The sequence below is a fragment of the Phoxinus phoxinus genome (genome assembly GCF_949152265.1).
Source record: "Phoxinus phoxinus genome assembly, chromosome: 25".
NCBI lineage: Eukaryota > Metazoa > Chordata > Actinopteri > Cypriniformes > Leuciscidae > Phoxinus > Phoxinus phoxinus.
Window position 1 is genome coordinate 23,211,941 of NC_136900.1, and position 20,160 is coordinate 23,232,100.

General features: G+C 36.2%; 1 protein-coding gene across 2 annotated transcripts in view; it reads right to left on the minus strand.

Moving 5' to 3' along the window:
• Nucleotides 1–3,251: 3,251 nt before the first annotated feature.
• Nucleotides 3,252–20,160, minus strand: part of LOC306993592 (SITS-binding protein) — a 42,437-nt gene continuing 25,528 nt past the window's right edge. The window contains exons 5-11 of one of the 2 annotated variants that reach the window (XR_013796484.1): nucleotides 16,829–17,023; nucleotides 15,734–16,002; nucleotides 13,454–13,590; nucleotides 12,063–12,184; nucleotides 8,966–9,145; nucleotides 5,249–7,471; nucleotides 3,252–5,067 (exon numbers count right to left, since the gene is read on the minus strand). Coding sequence is in view for 1 of the 2 variants with exons in the window: in XM_079603467.1 (XP_079459593.1) it covers nucleotides 7,295–7,471; nucleotides 8,966–9,145; nucleotides 12,063–12,184; nucleotides 13,454–13,590; nucleotides 15,734–16,002; nucleotides 16,829–17,023 (1,080 nt within the window). In the remaining variant the exon portion in view is untranslated. Of the gene's footprint in view, nucleotides 7,472–8,965; nucleotides 9,146–12,062; nucleotides 12,185–13,453; nucleotides 13,591–15,733; nucleotides 16,003–16,828; nucleotides 17,024–20,160 lie in introns of both variants that reach the window. The other variant, XM_079603467.1, reaches the window with a different exon arrangement.

A 20,160-nucleotide genomic window follows, 5' to 3' on the forward strand; every position in this document is an offset into this window, starting at 1 on the left:
TAAGAAAAGCATTTTTTGCAGTGATGAAGCTAACAAGTATTCACTTTTTAATGAAAATATGAAAATTTTACTAATGTGCTGTGGAAACGCATAATCAGAGTCGGTGAAAAGGGTCAGTATTGATCGCTCTTGAAGACTAGTTGTTTCAACCCAATTTTGGGTCAAATATGGACAAACCCAGCCGTTGGGTTACATTTTTAACCCAACATTTGGCGTTTGCCCATATTTGACCCAAAATTGGGTTGAAACAACCCAGCATTTTTTATAGTGTAATTTACATAAAACTCAGAGACGATCGTGCGGAATCACGTTGATAGATGGCAGTATGGAGCGTCTAACGTCCATTGTGGTACAGATAGTTCAAATACACCAACCAACGGCAATGCTAACGCCATGCCAAAAGACGACCGAAAGCATGTTTAATGTGCCAGCTATTGCATGCTGTTATTCAAAACACAGAAAGTTCTGCAAACCGCATCTCGATTATTATTAATTAATAATAATAATAATAATTTGTTACATTTATATAGCGCTTTTTCTGAGACCTCAAAGCACTTTACATAAGGGGGAATCTCCTCAACTACCACCAATGCAGCATCACCTGGATTATGCGACGGCAGCCATTTTGATGCCAGAACGCCCACCACACACCAGCTTACTGGTGGAGAGGAGACAGAGATGAAGCCAACACTCTTAGAAGGAATGTGTAGAAAAAATACACAAAATATGTGTAACACTCTAATTTACACATTTTGTGTCAATATTAACTAAAAATGTGTTGAAAATAATAACCACACATAGGCCTATCTATGTGTAGTTTAAAATTAACACAACTTGGGAATTTACTCAAAGCATTTAACACGATATGAGTAGACTGATGTGCTTACACACTTCATGTGTTATTATTTTTTATAACGCGACCGTTATTTAAATAAGCTAGTTAAACTGAACCAATGACTGAACGAACAGAATCCAGTTCCAGTCAGTTCAGTTGGAGATAATACTATTAATGACTCATCTATTTGTTTTTACTTCTGTGTTGTTGAAAATAAAACATTTATAAAGATATCACTTCGTTATCGACTACCCCTCGCGTCAAAACTGTTTGTGAAAAACATTTTTTTTTACCAGGGAGGAGCTCATGATTCGCGCCGAATCACGCCGGTGATGCTAGCAAGATTCTTGAGGTAAGCTGTACTTGAATTCATATTTTGACCTATGTTTATTTACAAAAACAATATTTTCTGCTATTGTTATTTTAATACTGGTTTAAAAGCTAGGTTACGACGAGATTTTGCGGGCAAAAAAACTTATATTAATAGTAGACTACGGTGTAACATTAACGTTAGCTGAATCATGGCTAAACCAAGCACCCTTGTGTTGATCAAAGCTGCAAATTTGCGTGGAAACCCCAATTTAAAATCGACATTATTTTTTCCACTTTCACATGAAATTCCCTATAATGAAGAGACCTTTATAAATTAATGGATTTTGCACTCAAAATTTCGCCAAGCTATAGTAAACATGACCGAACTAAACTAGCCTATATGTAATGTTAGCCTATATTGTACTCGATTTACAATAAACAAAATGTTACGTTACCTGTAAGGTGTAGGCTATTAAAAATGGTCTAAAGTTACTCTTTATTGATTTGATTATGTCTAAAATTGAGTCGTAGTGGATTTGAAAGTTTGCTGAAATGATTAGCAATTTGTGATAAGTGCTCTTGAGTCACATGGTGCTGTGCAGGCTAGGTAACTTAGCATACAATATATACATTTGCTAATTTTATATCAAATAAGGGACTTTTGCATTATGTCTACTATTTATTACACAGCAAATGAACCAATCAGTATATGGGGATGATTAGGATGATGGACAGAGGCCAATGGGCATATTTGGGTTACACCCCGACTCTTTTTCGAAGGACATCCTGGGATTTTTAATGACCACAGAGAGTCAGGTCCTCGGTTTAACGTCTATTAACATCTCTATTAGATGCCACACACTTTTCACACTAGAAACTTTTTCACTCTAACAGACTATTTAAACCTAAAAGCCTCAGTTTCACAACTAGTTTGTGTGCAGCTGTGGAGTCTACGAGGAAAGACATTTATAGTTGCGGTATGATGTTACTTTTATCTGATGAACTTGTGGGCTTCATGCGTGAAACACCGGTGTCCAGTGTACATAAACCATTCTTACACATGAAATTTGTCTCATTTTTTTTACCTATGCCTGTAATGGGATCGGTAGGGCCCCCTGAATGTGTTTTCCACATGATTCCTTTGCATGCTCCTACTATAAATAATTTATATTGGGTTTAAGTGGAATTAGTGCAGGTTTTCATCGTCAGCAGAGCCACTGATACTGGACGCTCACTTGAATATCGCTGTGTTTATTGAAGGTTCAGATGGTAGCTATACTTCTACAATGACATGTAGGAATTCCACCACCTCTAAATTGGTGTATTTCTATTTGCATGCAATTCTACACACTGTTTACCTACATTATGCATATGGTAATTATGTGTTCGTGACTTAAGTGAATGAAGAAATTATATTTTATTCTGCACTGAAGCCTATGGCTATATTTTGCATTGTGCAAAATATTGTGCATTTCTTCATATGCAATGTAGTTGAAATCCAGTGTTTTTGTAGGACTAATGATGAAAACAAATGCAGTGGCAGTATTTCTCTCAATTTCATGAAATGCCATGACTTGAAATTCCAAGAAAATTGCACGAAAATGCCATAGAATCCCATGCGTTGCACTAAAGTGTTACTTTAAAGTTCACGTCATGCAGGTCAGTGTTACTGTAATGTGTGGTTACTTCTAGCATGAACTGAAATGCAGTGCTTTGTCAACATTATTGTGCATATTTTCACTTTACTCTCATTATCATTTACATATTTCACCTGAATGATTGAATAGTTGAATGTGTAAATAGTTTACATAACATAATTACAATATATATCTACATAAAATTACACATAATATTCATGTTAACATAACATTTTAAATAGTAAATTTTCCTCCCCAATTTATAATAATGCAAATTGTTATCAACAACCGAAAAGATTGTATATATATATATATATATATATATATATATATATATATATATATATATATATATATATATTTCTTAATGTCTTCTTCTTTACTTCTTTTTGACTTCGGGGTAGAATGGGACGTGATCTTGACAGGTTTCATAGGATTATTCATGGTTTGCAAACAACAGGCTCCTATACAGTAACAAAATGTAAACTTTATTGTAGATTGACATCTCTATTTTTCAGATCAACAGAAGACAGAAAAGTTGTCATGATATGATATATGCATATTGCTGATTGGCTTGTGGCACCTGATTTCTAAAAAACAAAAACAAAAAACGTCAAAGATTGCTCAGCAGGGAACTTTTCAGAATATCATTTTCATAGCGTAGCATTTTAATATAAAATACAGGCAAAACAAGGCTCCCAAAAACACCATTCTATATAAGATCATCACAATTAGTCTCTTCTGTAAATGCTCAAATGAAAAGAGCATCAAGAGATTAAGACATTAACAGTGCGCTGGGGCGTAAGACATTTTCTTTCTTTTGGGTTTGATATCTTTGACCTGAGAAACCTGCAGATACAGTAAACATTCAAAATCACAGTGAGGATTAAGAGGGCATTCCCAGTAGGCCACGCGTATCAGGTGATACTGATCAAGTTCTCCTTTTCTGCACTGTAGATTCACATGCTGGTGATTTGTGATTTAGTGTTCTAGCACAGGGACCAATGCTCCAAGGTTGGACCTTGTCAAGACACAAGAGATTCACAAGCTGAGTAGCAGCACATCCATCAAATTATTATCTGGATTTTGCCAAACTCACTTAAAGTGCCCCATTATGCTTTTTTTTCTTCGAATATTGCCATTCATGCAGTGTGTAATATAGCTATTTGTGAATGTAAAAGGTCTCCAAAGTTTTAAAGATCAAAGTGCACAACAAATGTATTGTCTCCTAAAATAAATAATAGATTCTGAAGTGCCGAAACCGTCTCACTTTCTGTTACAAATCTAGGTTTGTGTAACACATGCATAATGCCGGCCTATGATCTTCATTGGCTGCCTCTGAACGTCTACTTTCACCCTCAAATGCTGTCGCTGAGGCCTGGAAATGCTGTTTTCTACTTTGAGAAAGCACATCCACTTTGCATCCACATCCAAAAGATGAGGACTTGAGCACGAAATAATACAGTAAAATCGACACAATCGTTACTGTGCGAATCACTAGGCGTGTTTACATGGAGCATTGTATTCCGATTACAATTGATTTAATTGTCCAATCCGAATGAAAATGCTCCTTGTAAAGCACCTCAATTGAAATTAAAATGGCCAAACTGAATTTAAATTTAAAATCTGTTTGAGAGGGGTGGGGGAACATTTTTCTAATCCATTCTATAGACCAAACACTTGATTGGATTGAAAATCGAAATCAGAGCAGAGTAGACCAATCACAGCAAACTGGGCCATCTGACCAATCAGAGCAGAGTAGACCAATCACAGCAAACTGGGCCATCTGACTAATCAGAGCAGAGTAGACCAATCACAGCAAACTGGGCCATCTGACTAATCAGAGCAGAGTAGACCAATCACAACAAACTGGGCCATCTGACCAATCAGAGCAGAGTAGACCAATCACAGCAAACTGGGCCATCTGACCAATCAGAGCAGAGTAGACCAATCACAACAAACTGGGCCATCTGACTAATCAGAGCAGAGTAGACCAATCACAACAAACTGGGCCATCTGACCAATCAGAGCAGAGTAGACCAATCACAACAAACTGGGACATCTGACCAATCAGAGCAGAGTAGACCAATCACCACAGACTGGGCCATCTGACCAATCAGAGCAGAGTAGACCAATCACAGCAAACTGGGCCATCTGACCAATCAGAGCAGAGTAGACCAATCACAGCAAACTGGGCCATCTGACCAATCAGAGCAGAGTAGACCAATCACAGCAAACTGGGCCATCTGACCAATCAGAGCAGAGTAGACCAATCACAACAAACTGGGCCATCTGACTAATCAGAGCAGAGTAGACCAATCACAACAAACTGGGCCATCTGACCAATCAGAGCAGAGTAGACCAATCACCACAGACTGGGACATCTGACCAATCAGAGCAGAGTAGACCAATCACAACTGAGGCATTTGACCAATCAGAGCAGAGTAGACCAATCACAACAAACTGGGCCATCTGACCAATCAGAGCAGAGTAGACCAATCACAACAAACTGGGACATCTGACCAATCAGAGCAGAGTAGACCAATCACCACAGACTGGGACATCTGACCAATCAGAGCAGAGTAGACCAATCACAACTGAGGCATCTGACCAATCAGAGCAGAGTAGATCAACCACAACAGACTGGGACATCTGACCAATCAGAGCAAAGTAGACCAATCACAACTGACTGGGTCATCTGACCAATCAGAGCAGAGTAGACCAATCATAACAGACTGGGTCATCTGACCAATCAGAGCAGAGTAGACCAAATCACAATTCAGAGCAGAGTAGACCAAATCACAACAGACTGGGTCATCTGACCAATCAGAGCAGAGTAGACCAATCACAACAGACTGGGTCATCTGACCAATCAGAGCAGAGTAAAGCAATCACCACAGACTGGGTCATCTGACCAATCAGAGCAAAGTAGACCAAATCACAACTGACTGGGTCGTCTGACCAATCAGAGCAGAGTAGGCAATTTGACCAATCAGAGCAGAGTAGACCAATCACAGCAGAGTAGGCCATCTGACCAATCAGAGCAGAGTAGGCCAATCACAGCAGACTAGGCAATTTGACCAATCAGAGCAGAGTAGACCAATCACAGCAGAGTAGGCCATCTGACCAATCAGAGCAGAGTAGGCTCTCAGAAAGGCGGGCTTAGACTGAATCCTTGATCGAGGTGTTTCAGACAATGTGAGAAAAGAGCTGATTCTGCCATGTATATTATGAGAAAATTAAAGTGTTTTTGACCTCGGATGCATCATGTAAACCGATTGTGGGAGACCTCCAAAAGAATTGAGGAACCTTTAATATTGCATAATAGGAGCACTTTAAACCACAATTCTACAGGACAAATGTTGCCCTCGGGCTGTAAAATCATTTGTAATGGTGGAATTCAGCTTTCTAACAATTAGCAACTATATGTCATAAAACCAGGTATTTTAAACATGACCACAAAATGTACAAATGCCGCTACAATCATCAAAGTTTTTCTAAAGTTAAGGCAGACGTCGTCAACGAATGATCAAGTTTAGTCTGAAGTGATATACATACAAAACTCTAATTCTACCTTCAATAATGTCCTACAGTATGAATTAATATCTTGAAATATCATATTTGGTTAATCTGGTCAATTGTAAGAATCTAAACAAATAATTATTAAAATCAGCATAATATCAAAATCTCTCAAAAACAACCATTATGAAGAAACAATTTGTCCTTTTGTGTTCTGCATTAAAACTAAGACTGTACAGCTATGAAAAAAAATATTTAACATTGGCTCATATTCTACTACTATTGATTGATCTTCAATATTCTTGTTTATGTAGTAAAAAAAAAGAAAAAAAAAAGTATTGTGCTATTCACGTTAAAAGCCCTTAATTTCAGTCTCCTCAATCAATAAGTGCTTCTCTCACAGTTCATGCAGAAAAATGTGCATCAAAAAAACACCATGAGAACTTGAGGTACAGTTAAAACATTACAAACTACAGCAAGTATTCAGCAAAGTTCAAGTAAAAACCCAGCTGAGATGAGTGATGTTTAAGGTATTTTCATCTTCATCCATTTAGCGCATTGGTTTGTCCTTGTAGAGTCTTTCTCAATTTTCATTCGATTGTTTGGTCTTCGTAAACTTCCATTGATTGTTTTTAAGCAAAGGGTTTGATTTCTAGCTCCATATCTTCATAATTTAACTTTAAGTGGCTATAAGATTTTTTAAGATGTTTATAAATTTATCAAATGTAAACGGCGTTATGAAGAAGAAACTCACCCAAAAAAAAAAAAAATCTCATGAAATAACAAAACAAGTAGTGAAGAAAAACGAGAGGGATCTAAAAAATCATGAGAAAATACAAATCACTTTGATTTTTAAAGTGCAAATGTAAAATGATCTTCTACCTAATCTCAAGATTCCTTGAGACACAGATAATGGTCTTTATGGAAAGTGCAATTTGAGATCAGCACAAGTGAAAATTTCAAAAATAGAAAAAAGTTGTAAGTATAAGCCTCAGGATCTCCGTCGTACAAAAACTGGCACGTCCCCAAGGCCGACCGGGTAACTTTCCAGAAACGTCCCTCCATCAAACACTTGAGCATTGTTAGTGTCCTGCCACTGAAAGGCACTCTCTGGCAGGTAAATGTCTCGGTGTAAAGCTCCTTTCTCTGTAACCGGAGCAACAAGAACCTAGAAGAAGAAAAAAGAGAACAACTTTAAGTATACAATAACGGAGATCACCTACTGTACACTCAGGTGCTCTTTGCACACTCTAAAAAATGATGGGTTGTTTTAACCCAATTTTGGGTCAAATATGGACAAACCCAGCCATTGGGTTACATTTTTAAATTGCATTTTTGATCCAACGTTTGGGTTTGTCCATATTTGACCCAAAATTGGGTTAAAACAACCCAGCATTTTTTAGAGTGCATGACCGTCAAAAATTACATAATTTACATAATAGTCATAAATTACATAATAGTTTGTTTTTCAATGAAATGAATGTACTATATTTTAGTTTGATAATGTTTTTTTTATTTAATATTTTGTATTTTTAGAGGATTTTATGGTACTATATTATATTTATGCTGTAGTTATAATCCATTTATTCACTTCATGAGAAATGTTCAACTCAAACTGTCATAAATATTTAATGCTTTGGGAACAAAGACTTGTTTGGTCTCTTTTTAAAAACGACAGATTATTGCTGATGAAGTGAAAAAAGTTTAAAAAGTGAACTTGGAAAAAGTTAGTTTCTTATATTTAGTTTTATTTTGTATATTTAGTTATTATTATTATTAATATTTAGTTTTATTTAGTATATTTAGTTATTTAGTATATTTAGTTATATTTAGTTAACTTATATTTAGTTTTACAAAATTCCACAAAAATTAAAAATGTCAACCTAAATATGAAATATAGATTTTCCAAAACTCAAAAAATGTGGGAAAATCAAAGCCATACATCTAAACAAGATATGTTTCAAATGTGAGGTTCTCAAAAATGTGTTTTCAGTAAGATTTTGTTTGGGCGTAGTACCAAATTTTTCCACTAGATTAAATTCGTCTCACATTCATTTCCAATGCGCTTATTTTTGACCACGAACAATAGAAGTGTAACCATTTAACCATTTCGCATCATGTCCATGGTTTTCACCTTTACCAAGTTTCCTATCGTTCCGATTTTAGTCATGCTTTTTGTCTTTAAATTGAATTAATATTTGATCTTGTCAAATTGAGTTTTTGTAAAGTTGAAGTCGACAAGAATAACATTTTAGTGAATGGTGCTGCGGTTATCACTCCGCCCAAGTAGCAGTGCTTCGCCTTCAGATAATATAGTTCCCAGTATTTATACGGTTAAAATATGTCTATGTCTCATGTGAATTTGTTTTTTGTACACTCTGTGACTATACAAATCCCAACATGTAAATAGGAAAATGTTTGCGTTATTTTGTCACTTATTTGGATTAGTATGCTAGCTGGAGCCATTTACATCCAGTCTTTGTGCTAAGCTAGGCTAGCGGTGGGTGCGTCAAACAGACTTATAGCGCGCACGGAGATGAAAAAGGTATGTGTGGACTTATCTAACTCTGGGGGATAAGGAGAATAGGCTAAAGTCCCAAAAAGTCGGAGTGTTCCTTTAAACTCAGGTTACTCCTAAATGGGCCGATTGGAAGCAGCTTACCTCATCTCCAATGAGGAACTCATCATCAATAGTGAATGTGATTGGGTCATTTGGACTGAGCCACCACAGCGGTCTGTAGATGGGGTTTCCAGCTTCTTGCCATTCTTCTGCGTATTTCAGGATCAAAGGAACGACAAAGTCGTGGTGCTTGGCTATGTAGAATCTGGTGAGGTTTAGGACCTAGATGGAAAGTGAGACTGTCAGTGAATGCTTAATAAAACTTATATGAAGAGGATGTTTTGTTCGACACGGTTCTCGTCTAGTTCTGCTGTGGTTCGTTTCTAACATTCCTTGAGAGGTCACATCCTTCAGTTAACATCCCAGCCAGCCTCTCGTGACGGAAACAAAGCAAAACCACGTTCATAAAAAATGTATTCTCTAGTTGGAAAAAAAAATCATGAGATGAATTTTGAATAACTGCCTGAGTTCGGTCTAATTTTAAATGGGGAAAACAGGCCTGTGGCTTTCATTCCCGTTTTCCTCCTATTTAGACCCAACATAGTCATTGAGTCTCTAATGGGTGTTGGTGTTGGGTAATCACACGCACACACACACACACACACACACACACACACACACACACACACACACACACACACACACACACACACACACACACACACACACACACACACACACAGCAGAGGCCAATCAAACAGAATGGAAAATAAAGGCAAGTAAAACCTTTCAGTATGATCAGCACATTTAACAACAATATTAATTAATTATGATTTAAAGGGGTTAAGACTGTCCAGATAATATCCATGAGCCAAGATCAAAACCATTGCATGTTCCAATACTATTTTCTCACTGAAATAGAAGTCATAAAGTTATTTTTGACAATCAAAATTGTCATAATTTATTCTCCCAATGCCATTCCAAATCCCTTTATGCTCAAACACATAATGAGACAATTGTAAGTAGTCGTGAGACGACTTTTAGATTGTGTTATTTTTTTATAGGGTTTGTTCACCCAAAAATTAAGTCATCATTTATTCACCCTGGTATTGTTCCAATGTCGTATATGCCATTGTTTTTGGGACCACAAAATGAGCATTTATAAAAAATGTCCTGCATCCATATTAGGGATGGCGAAAACTAAAAAAATTATTGACCGACCACCGAGCCTCATTAGCCGGTTGAAACCGGTTAACCGATTAGTTTAAAATATGCTACGCTATTTGAAATAACAGCCATTTCGAGCCGCGCCTGCAATTTCGCAACTCTGTCACATCTTCTCTGCCTCCCGCTCTCTCAAACACACAAACACAAACACACACACACACACGGCGCCGCCCTTCCACTCACGTCACTTTTTTAAAATCCCCTACAGCGCGAAACACGAGTCCCGCAAACGCGGCGCCGAGGAGCTTGTATGTAATCGGAGGACAAATGGCTCCTTAGCTTCTAAATGGTTTGGGCACAAGGGGATCGCGTTGAAAATAAAGGCGTTTGTCTAGCGTTAGCTCATTTAAAACATTGCCGCGGCTCATAAATGACAGCTCCAGGCTTGCGGGTGTCGCGTTTTCAAGTGATACATCATAGATGATGTGCTACTACTGTATTACGCTGTATCACACAAGTTGCAACTTACATCTGTGTCATTCTTTGTGGTGAAATGGTCCCACACACTACTTTTCCTCGCACGCTTCCTCCTGTCGTCTGCTCTGGCTCTACCCTCGAGTGTGTTAGCCTGTAGCCTTTACTTTTCGCAAACCTTGTGAGCGCGCAAACTCAAATGCTGTGACCTCGCGCCAAATGTTTTTATTAGTTTATTAAACAGGCGAGTTATGAAAAATTGAGTGAGAGGGATTTGTTCACTTCACACAAAAAGATCTTGGAATGAGACGGCTAACTGTAGTAGCGTTTAGTCCACTGTCTATTTAGCCTAATTTAGAGATCACTTTTTTTTTTTTTTTTACCGACTGCCGAAAACTTTGATCGGTTAACGTTGATACGGTCAACCATCGGTCAAACGGTCATCGGTTAACATCCCTAATCCATATAATGCATCCAGTGAATATCGACCAGCATCAAACTTTAAAAAAAAGATGCTAAAGCGTCACAGAATGACCCATGTGACACATACCTTGGATTCCAACACTTGGAATGTACAACACGTGTCGCATGGGATCATTCTGTGATACTTTTTTTTTTCTTCAGCTTGATACCAATCGCTATTCACTGCCATTATATGGGCAAGCGCGAGCAGGACATTAAAAAAAAACTACTTTTGTGGTCTGAAAAATAAGAAAAAAAGGTTATACGGCATTGGAACAACACCAGGGTGAGTAAATTATTACTTCATTTTAATTTCTGGGTGAACTGTCCCTTTAAGCTTGAAACTTCAGTGCCTGTTCATTGTAATGGCAGTGATTAACTTTCTGATTTTTCATTTTCAAAGTCAGCTGTCCCTCTACTTTCTGCTAAATATAACCACATGTGTCCATTTGTACCAATGAAATGCATTTAAAAAGATCTACTTCTACCAGTGATTAGAAAAAAAGAAACCACCGCCTTATTCTGGACTGCAAAGTCAAATCACTAACGAAACCTGTAATTGTCTCTGGAAATTTTCTTTTCCACTTATCCGGCGATTCATTATTCCTGGTGCAGCGGTTCTCATTACAGTTAAGATTGAGAGTCATAAATTTGAAAGAGACACTAATGCAGACCAGATGGACCCTTAACCACAGGTGATGTTGGGGAAAGGCCAAGCAATTACGCCATGAAATGCAAGAAAAACGGCCACCTGGAGGATCCTCTGCGCCGGTCCGAAACTCAAACCGTGCTCTATGGGCTCAAATATATCAGTGCTTGAGACTAGATATTCTGGTATGTATTTAGCTAGTGTTTGGAGAAGGGCATTCTCATGATACACCATGGAGTGAATGAGTATTGGATTCCTAATGTTATGTTAAAAGTGAAAAAGAAATCTCTTTTTTCTCGTTTTACTCTCAATGGTCAACATATTGCGCCCAGTTTTCCTACCAGGGAACTCAGTCTTTATTACACTTAGCTCCATGTTATCCCTTTTTCTTTCTGAACTGAAAGCTAAACCCGGATAGGGCCGAGGACCCGTCCTTGCTGCACTCACCCATTCCTTCTCAAAGACCCACGGCGGTGTCTGGAAGCTGATGACGGGAAGAAAGGCTGCGATTCCCAGCCAGCGAACGAAGAGCTCGTCGTCTGCAACCAGTTCGGCAGAGAAAGAGCCTCCTGCCATTGAGGAATGCAAATGCATTCACATTGAAAAAAAAAAGAAATATATAATCATATGGGATTATTCAAAATGTTTTTTTTTTACCAAATTGTATATGATATAATATAAAGTTTTGTCTATATCTAAATTTAAAAGAAGATTTTTTTTTTTTGGATAATCAGGAATTTTTTGTAATGGGGGATTATTATTTTCATGAGAATTTAGTGCGTAATTGTCATTGCTGCTTTCCCCAATATTCTTAGTTGTGATTCTGAACTGTAATGCATTTTTTATTTAACATTAACATATTTCTACAGTTTATTATTTCAGGAATTTGTGAATGAAATGTGTCTAATTGTCAGAGTAAAACTGTCCTAAAAAGAGGCTTAATTTTCTTAATGCAAAATCTAAAAAAAATTCCTTTGATTTGTGGGTGTAATGTATGGAAGCTGGTTTCCGCCACAGAATAAAACATTTCAAAAGATAATCGCGACTTTTTAATCTCACAATTGTGAGTTTACATCAGAGAAATTAAGTCAGAATTGCGATATATAAAGTCAGAATTACGTGTTATGAACTCAAGAGTTTATATCTCTGTTTACAGGTGAAACACGAAAAATTCGAATATCGTGCAAAAGTTCATTTATTTCAGTAATGCGACTTAAAAGGTGAAATTAATATATTATATAGACTCATTAAATGCAAAGTGAGATATTTCAAGCCTTTATTTGTTATAATTTTGATGATTATGGCTTACAGCTTATGAAAACCTTTTCACAATATTCTAATTTTAAATTTCGGGTTTTCATTAGCAGTAAGCCATAATCATCAAAATTATAACAAATAAAGGCTTGAAATATCTCAATTTGCATGTAATGAGTTTATATAATATATTAGTTTCACCCTTTAAGTTGAATTACTGAAATAAATTAACTTTTGCAAGATATTCAAATTTTTCGAGTTTCACCTGTATATCTCGCAATTGCGAGTTTATATCTCGCGATTCTAAGATGTAAAAAGTCAGAATTGTAAGATAAAAATTCGCAATTACCTTTTTGTTTTTATTCTGTGGCGGAAACAAGCTTCCAGAGTGTGACCTGGTCAAGTTCTTGAAAGATTTACTCGTACCACTGTGTACTATACAACTGTGTGCCAGTCAGCGGTGAAGATACTTAGGATTTAAGAAGACAGTTGATTAAATGATATTGTCTTTATCTATGGTATGCATCGTCATAAAATACAAATGTGTGTAAATGTGCATTCGTGTGTGTGTGGGCAGGTATTACCTACTGCATCAGGAATGAAGAAATGATATCCCAGAAGACTGTGATGCAGCAGGGATGGAATGATGCCCTTGAGGCCGGAGTAACTCCAGTCCGACTGTAGTGCACTCATGCGGATGAACAGCGCTTTGTGGCTGGACCTGTGCAACCAAAATATGCCAATTACATTCGACACATTATACAATATTTTTTCATTATGTGAAAGTTGTTTTTCAAATGAGTGACTGCCCACATTTGATCTTTTGCATAATTATTATAGATTGGGTGCGTTTCCCGTACAACTATATCGCTCGCTCTTAACTACAACAGTACGATGCATCGTTGGAGAAATCAACTAGCTAGTCACGACTGTTTCCCAAAACCGTATTTCGCAAAGTATCGTTCAGCCACGTTGGTTTATGACGTCTCGCACGTGGTGGACTAATAACTTATTTTAATGAATCTGTTTGAGATCGAATTAACGCTAGATTTTGTCATATAAGTTACAGACGTGGCATCTGAAGACCATTTCTAATTGTTCTCAGTTATTTTGCTTTATTACCAGACTCAATATTTAGCTCGTTCTTACATAGTAGAGCGCGTTCGCACATGCGCAGTCTTCAAAAACGGTGTTTTAAATCTCTTGACAAACTAAAAGACGTAAATTACATTTGTATGTATTCTAAATAAATAACACGGGTTGTACTGAATGTCAGCTTGCTTATTTTGCTAAAGATAAGGATTTATGCAGTCTACATCTCATGTAAACTAGAAACTATGCTTCTAACCACAGCTCGAGAGCAGTCGTTCCAACCACACAAGTTTGCGATGCTGTTTGCGAACGTTCGTTGGAACGATGGTTTCGGGAAACACCAAATCGTTGAACTGCTGATAACGACGGAACTTGCGACCATAGTTGGCTAGCGATGCTTTCGGGAAACGCACACCAGATTGTTCCATCCATATCCAGTCACATCTTGCAATGGTGAATGACACTGGAGTCGGAAAAATGCGAAGAGGCTTTCTTCTACAACAAATATGAGTAGCTGTTAATGTGGAAAGAGGGGATGAAAAACTGGAAATTGTGCCTGTAGTTAAACATGGCGTATCCACAGTGCTGATAACATGATAAATCATAAATACGATCTTCCAAAATCCATTTTAATCAGATTTCAAATCACACGTAGGCATGTGGTTTGGATCAGGTTTGTAAAAATTAGACTTTTTTGGGGTGGTTTTAGACAGGACAACTACAGGTTTTAGTTCCCTGTCTGAACAAAGTCTCAATTGTGGTAGGTTGCAGTTCATGGTCATGATTTTGCCAAATGGGACACATTTTTGGATTAACATTTCCGGTTGATCCTTGAACAACATTAGAGGTGGACAAAGTACACAACTTCCTTACTTGAGTAAAAGTACAGATACTACTGGTCAAATATTACTCCGTTACAAGTAAAAGTTGTAAAGACCGATTTTTACTTAAGTAAAAGTACAGAAGTACTCATTTTTAAAAGTACTTAAGTATAAAAGTAAATGTCAATGCATTGTTTTATTATTGTTGCATGTAATAGCCGATTTACAGTCCCTTATGCCTCTGAATCTCTGCCTGCACACCCTCATATCAATATCACATTTATTTCTAGAACACAGTTCCAGTCGTGAGATTGAATAAGTCACTCAATAACGTCCACAATGGTTTCGGACACACAAATGGCTGTTACCAGTGTTTTGGCTTTTAGTATGAATATGTTAGCCTTGTTATTTATAAGCTAGTGTGCTCCAAACCAATGACAAAATACGCATTTAGAAGACCAAACCCAACGTTGAAAATTAAAATCATATTGATGTCAGAATCCAATGTCAGATTGACGTTAATCTCCAACGTTGGACAGACGTTGTATTGTGGTTGAAAATCGGTTGACGTCAGAAACCAACATCAGTCGAGTTCTGACGTCAACCCGACATTCATTTCCAACCAAAATGCAACCAAAATAATCCCTGACGTTACTACTCTCTACTCAAGGACCTTGACAGAAATATAGTGGAGTAAAAAGTACGATATTTGAAAATATCCAGAAAAAAATAATACTCAAGTAAAGTACAGATACTCAAAAAGTGTACTCAAGTAAATGTACTTTGTTACTGTCCACCTCTGTGTGAAACTAACTCAATCGTACCACCAGTAAACCCCAGCCCTAAATCTAACCTACAATCAGTTTCTAGGACCAACCAGGATGTTGATCCATGACCTACTTGGCAAATTCAGTGATTGATCGGGATTATTCAAACAATTACACCAAATACCTTGTTCCTGAGGTCACAATGGTATTGTCCCCGATCTTCTCTGCCAGGTCAGCGAGGAGTCTGATGTATTCATCCCCGACCGAAGCCAGAGGGGGGCGCAGGGTCTGTTCCTCGAAAAGGTTTCCCTCACCGCCTTCCAGGATGACATACTCCATGCCCAAATGACTATGTAAGCTGTCCACTTTGTCCAGAAACCAATTCGTGGCTTTTGGGTTGGTGATGTTGAGCTTCACACAGTACTTTCCTTTCCACTGAGTCAACATAGGCACCTTATGAACGAGAAATAGTGTCAAAATAATAATGAACAACATACTGTAGGTAAATAACAAATAAGAGTGTCCATTGAAAGAAAAGAGTTTCAAACATGTTATTTTGAGGACATATCGTTCTGAAAAACCATGTATCCATACCATTTTCAAGAAAAGTTTAGATTAAATGTAATGTAACCATCAAGTAAATTAGTCCCCCCCCCCCTACCTTTAATACATGTAAGTGTACACATCTTAATCTTTATAAAAGTTCATAATGTCAGATGTAACTTCTTGACTTTATGAAATTAGTCTACAAAACAAAAGTTGAACCAACTTAGGAAAAGTAAACATTATTTTCATTATACAGCTAAATGTATTTGTTCAGTTATGATGTTCTAAGCATAAAATGTAAAAAAAAAAAAAAAAGTATACTGTTAATCAATAATAATCAAATTCTGTCAAAACAAAACTGTTTTAAAAAATGGTTAAAAAACATTTTCATAAATCATATGTTCATATATATATATATATATTTTTTATAATGTTTGACAAATGTTGATATTAAAATTTTACAATTTGTACCTGAATCTTTGTTGTTTTTCATAGTGTGATTTTTGAGGAATTATATTGAATCCAATTAGGGTCAATTTGACCCCCTTTGACCCGAAGGGTGTACACAGAAATCGAGCAGTGCACAAGGGTTAAAATAAAGTGTAACCAAAACTTTAACTAAAATCGAAGTGAAAATAAATATCAAAGATCCTAAAATAACTGGCTTCACGTCATTTACCAATATACCCCAGTGCATAAAGGACAAGACAGAGCGAGAAAGAGCCAGTGTTACCAGTCGTCCCTGAGGTCCCGAGGGCAGGCTCAGCCAGAAGTCTTCAACGCCCGCCTGGATGGAGGTCTGAAACTGCGGCGAGTCCACACTCAGGTACGGGGACACGGTGATGGAAATGTTTAGAAGCTTTACAAAAGGAAGGTCCCTGGTCTGTCTCTTAGACGTCCTTTTCTTTCCGTTGAGGTAGCTGTGGTCCTGCAAAGACAAGAAATGATTAGTCTGGCCAATGGCTATATTTAATTTATAATAAGACTGTAAAGTGTTTCATAACTTTATTTGATTTCTGTATATTTACTTTGATACGGTCACAGGTAATTATGACATTTATTATCGGTTTATGTTACGATTGTTTTTTAAGTTCACTTTGATTAAAAGTTGATATTTTTTAAAGCCTAATAAATGTTGAAATTGATATCTTTCAATTATACTGTAATGTTGAATGTCTATCATTAAAGTTAAAGTTAAAATAAAATAAAATTCATAGAGACTTCAGTCCCAGTATTAGTATCAATGGAAAAAGTTAAAAGATGCCATTACAACAAATATTTAAAATATTCTGTGTTTTAGTTGTTTCTACATTAATTTGGAGAGTAACTGTTCAATTATTACAATATAATTAAAAACTCGATTAATTACAAAAAAAATATTATTTTATTTTTTTGTATTCGAATGACAGCACTTTATATATATATATGACTCAACACACACAACAAAATTTGAAAAACTTTGATAACACTTTATTTTACATTACTGCACGTACTTACTATAGTATTAACTGTAAATTATGCATAATCATAAGTAACTAACCATAAACCAAACCCTGACCTTAACCCTATAGTAACTACATGTTGTTAATTAATATTCTTAAAAATGCTGGGTTGTTTCAACCCAATTTTGGGTCAAATATGGACAAACCCAGCCGTTGGGTTAAATTTTTAAATTGGGTTAAAGTTTGGGTTTGTCCATATTCGACCCAAAATTGGGTTGAAACAACCCAGCATTTTTTAGAGTGAGTACTCATTTGAGTAAGTACAATGTCACTACGTCACCTTAACCCGTGTGTTATGTTGCGGGTCAATTTGCTAAAAAACAGTAGTGCAGAAATGACACATTGAACCTTACAAATCAAGCTCGATACATGTGTGAACGGGGCCTATAATACTATAGCATTTGGCTAACATGACAACTTCCACTATTGATTTAAAAATGAAGTTAAAATCAGGGTTTCACTAACACACACTTTGCCGGTAAGTAGTTTTCTTTTGTAGCCAGTATTACAGATGTTTAACATTAACGTCTCAGGATTCATATTTTGTTGATTGTTTTAACAGTACGGAAAATATTATTGTTTCACCGTCACTGAAAATAATACCCCTATTAATGTTTTTACCATGACAGTCGCTATAACAGTGCCACGATGTCTGAGAAAATATAACAATAATCTCATTTATATGAATCATATCGCACAGGCATACCAAGCGCTGCGCTTATGAGGAATCTGTGCAATAAATAGCGAATACTGGCAAGTGTGTTTATAACCAAATTCATTCCAAGTCAAGCTGTTGGTTTTGCTTATGACTGTGTTATTTCAAGCTAAAATGGAAACTAGCAAAGAAAAGAAAAAGAAAAACAAGCATTGGGATTGTTTCCCAATTGGAGTTGTGTATAACTGTCACACAATGGAAGGTTTTCCACTGCAATTTAGTGGTGAGAAACTTTATTCAGGTTGGGATATGGGAACGTGTGGTACGTGTATCAGATACACATACAATTATGCTTCACTGACATATTTGTTATAAAGTCCTTGGTTTTTAGTTAGTTGAGGTCATAATCAAAACATTTTAATTGTATGCGTTAAAAAACAAATTTCACAGAGAAACCGAGCCTATACCGCATCTGAAATATGTTATGTTATTTTAAAACTGTATTCAAAACTGTATAAGTGGAATGGAAGGAAAATATATAATCATGAAAACATGTATGTAAGTAAGAAATGAAGTCATGAGTTATTGTAAAAAGGAGGGCCGCACTCAGCTCGGCATTGACGTTAATGTTCTGATGAGCCTTTTAAGTATTTTAGACATAGAGAACATTCTTTTCTTGGCAAAAAGATCCCATTTTTCCTCTTTCACCTGCCTCTAATCTTTCCAGAGGAATTCAGCTGCGAAACGAACCACCCAGTGTTGAGATCAGTCAAGCATGCGTGCAGAACAATGTCTTGATACTCAAAAATTCATATAAACAATAAAAAAAGACAGACCTAAAATGGAGATTCTTAAGTATTTTTCTGGCCAACACAGATGTTAGTATTTTTGTATTCTTGTATATTAAATAGAGTGATATATTATAAATCTAAACTGTTTTGTCATTTTTATTTTTATTTTTTATATTAATATAATATTAATATAAAATATAGGCTCAAAATATAGTATATTAATATAATATTATACAATATTATACATGGGGCTGAGGTTTTTGTTTTTAAAAATTTAGTTACTGGATTAATTTGGATTAATCTCATCCCCTAATGTTCATGTTTTTAATTTCTGAATTTAAATTCATTTTGGGAGCATGAAGTCAGAAACGTCTGGGTGATAACTGTCGTATGAACCATATATATATATACTTACTTACTTACTTACTTACTTAATTACTTATTTATTTCAAGTCATGTGATGCAACTTATTTATTTATTTATTTCAAGTCATGTGGTGCAACTTATTTATTTATTTCAAGTCATGTGGTGCAACTTATTAATTTATTTATTTCAAGTCATGTGGTGCAACTTATTTATTTATTTATTTCAAGTCATGTGGTGCAACTTATTTATTTATTTATTTCAAGTCATGTGGTGCAACTTATTTATTTATTTATTTCAAGTCATGTGGTGCAACTACCCAGACAACAACATAGTGTCAGCCCAGATCCGGCCCACATCTTGTAACATGCACAAAAAAATATAATAAAATAGAAATGATATCATAGAGGACTCCATATGTGACGGGTCAACAAGTCTCTTAAAACTGACCTTTTATGGCAAGGAAGTGTAAGTTCAGGTTGTAAAATGCCATATGGTGCGACACTCCAAAAACATTATGATATTTATGAATAATAATAAAAAAACATATATTTTAAAAACATAAGGTAAAGATGTATTCAGGGTGTAAAAAAAATATGTTATTACTTTTTATTTAATGGCTGTACCACATTACATTTTTTAAGAGTCATGTTATAAAAGTTTTCCGAGACCAACATCAATACAAACACTCTCATTTGTCATTGGCCCAACTACATAGTGATATTTACCATTAGCATGCTGTTAAAAAGTGTTG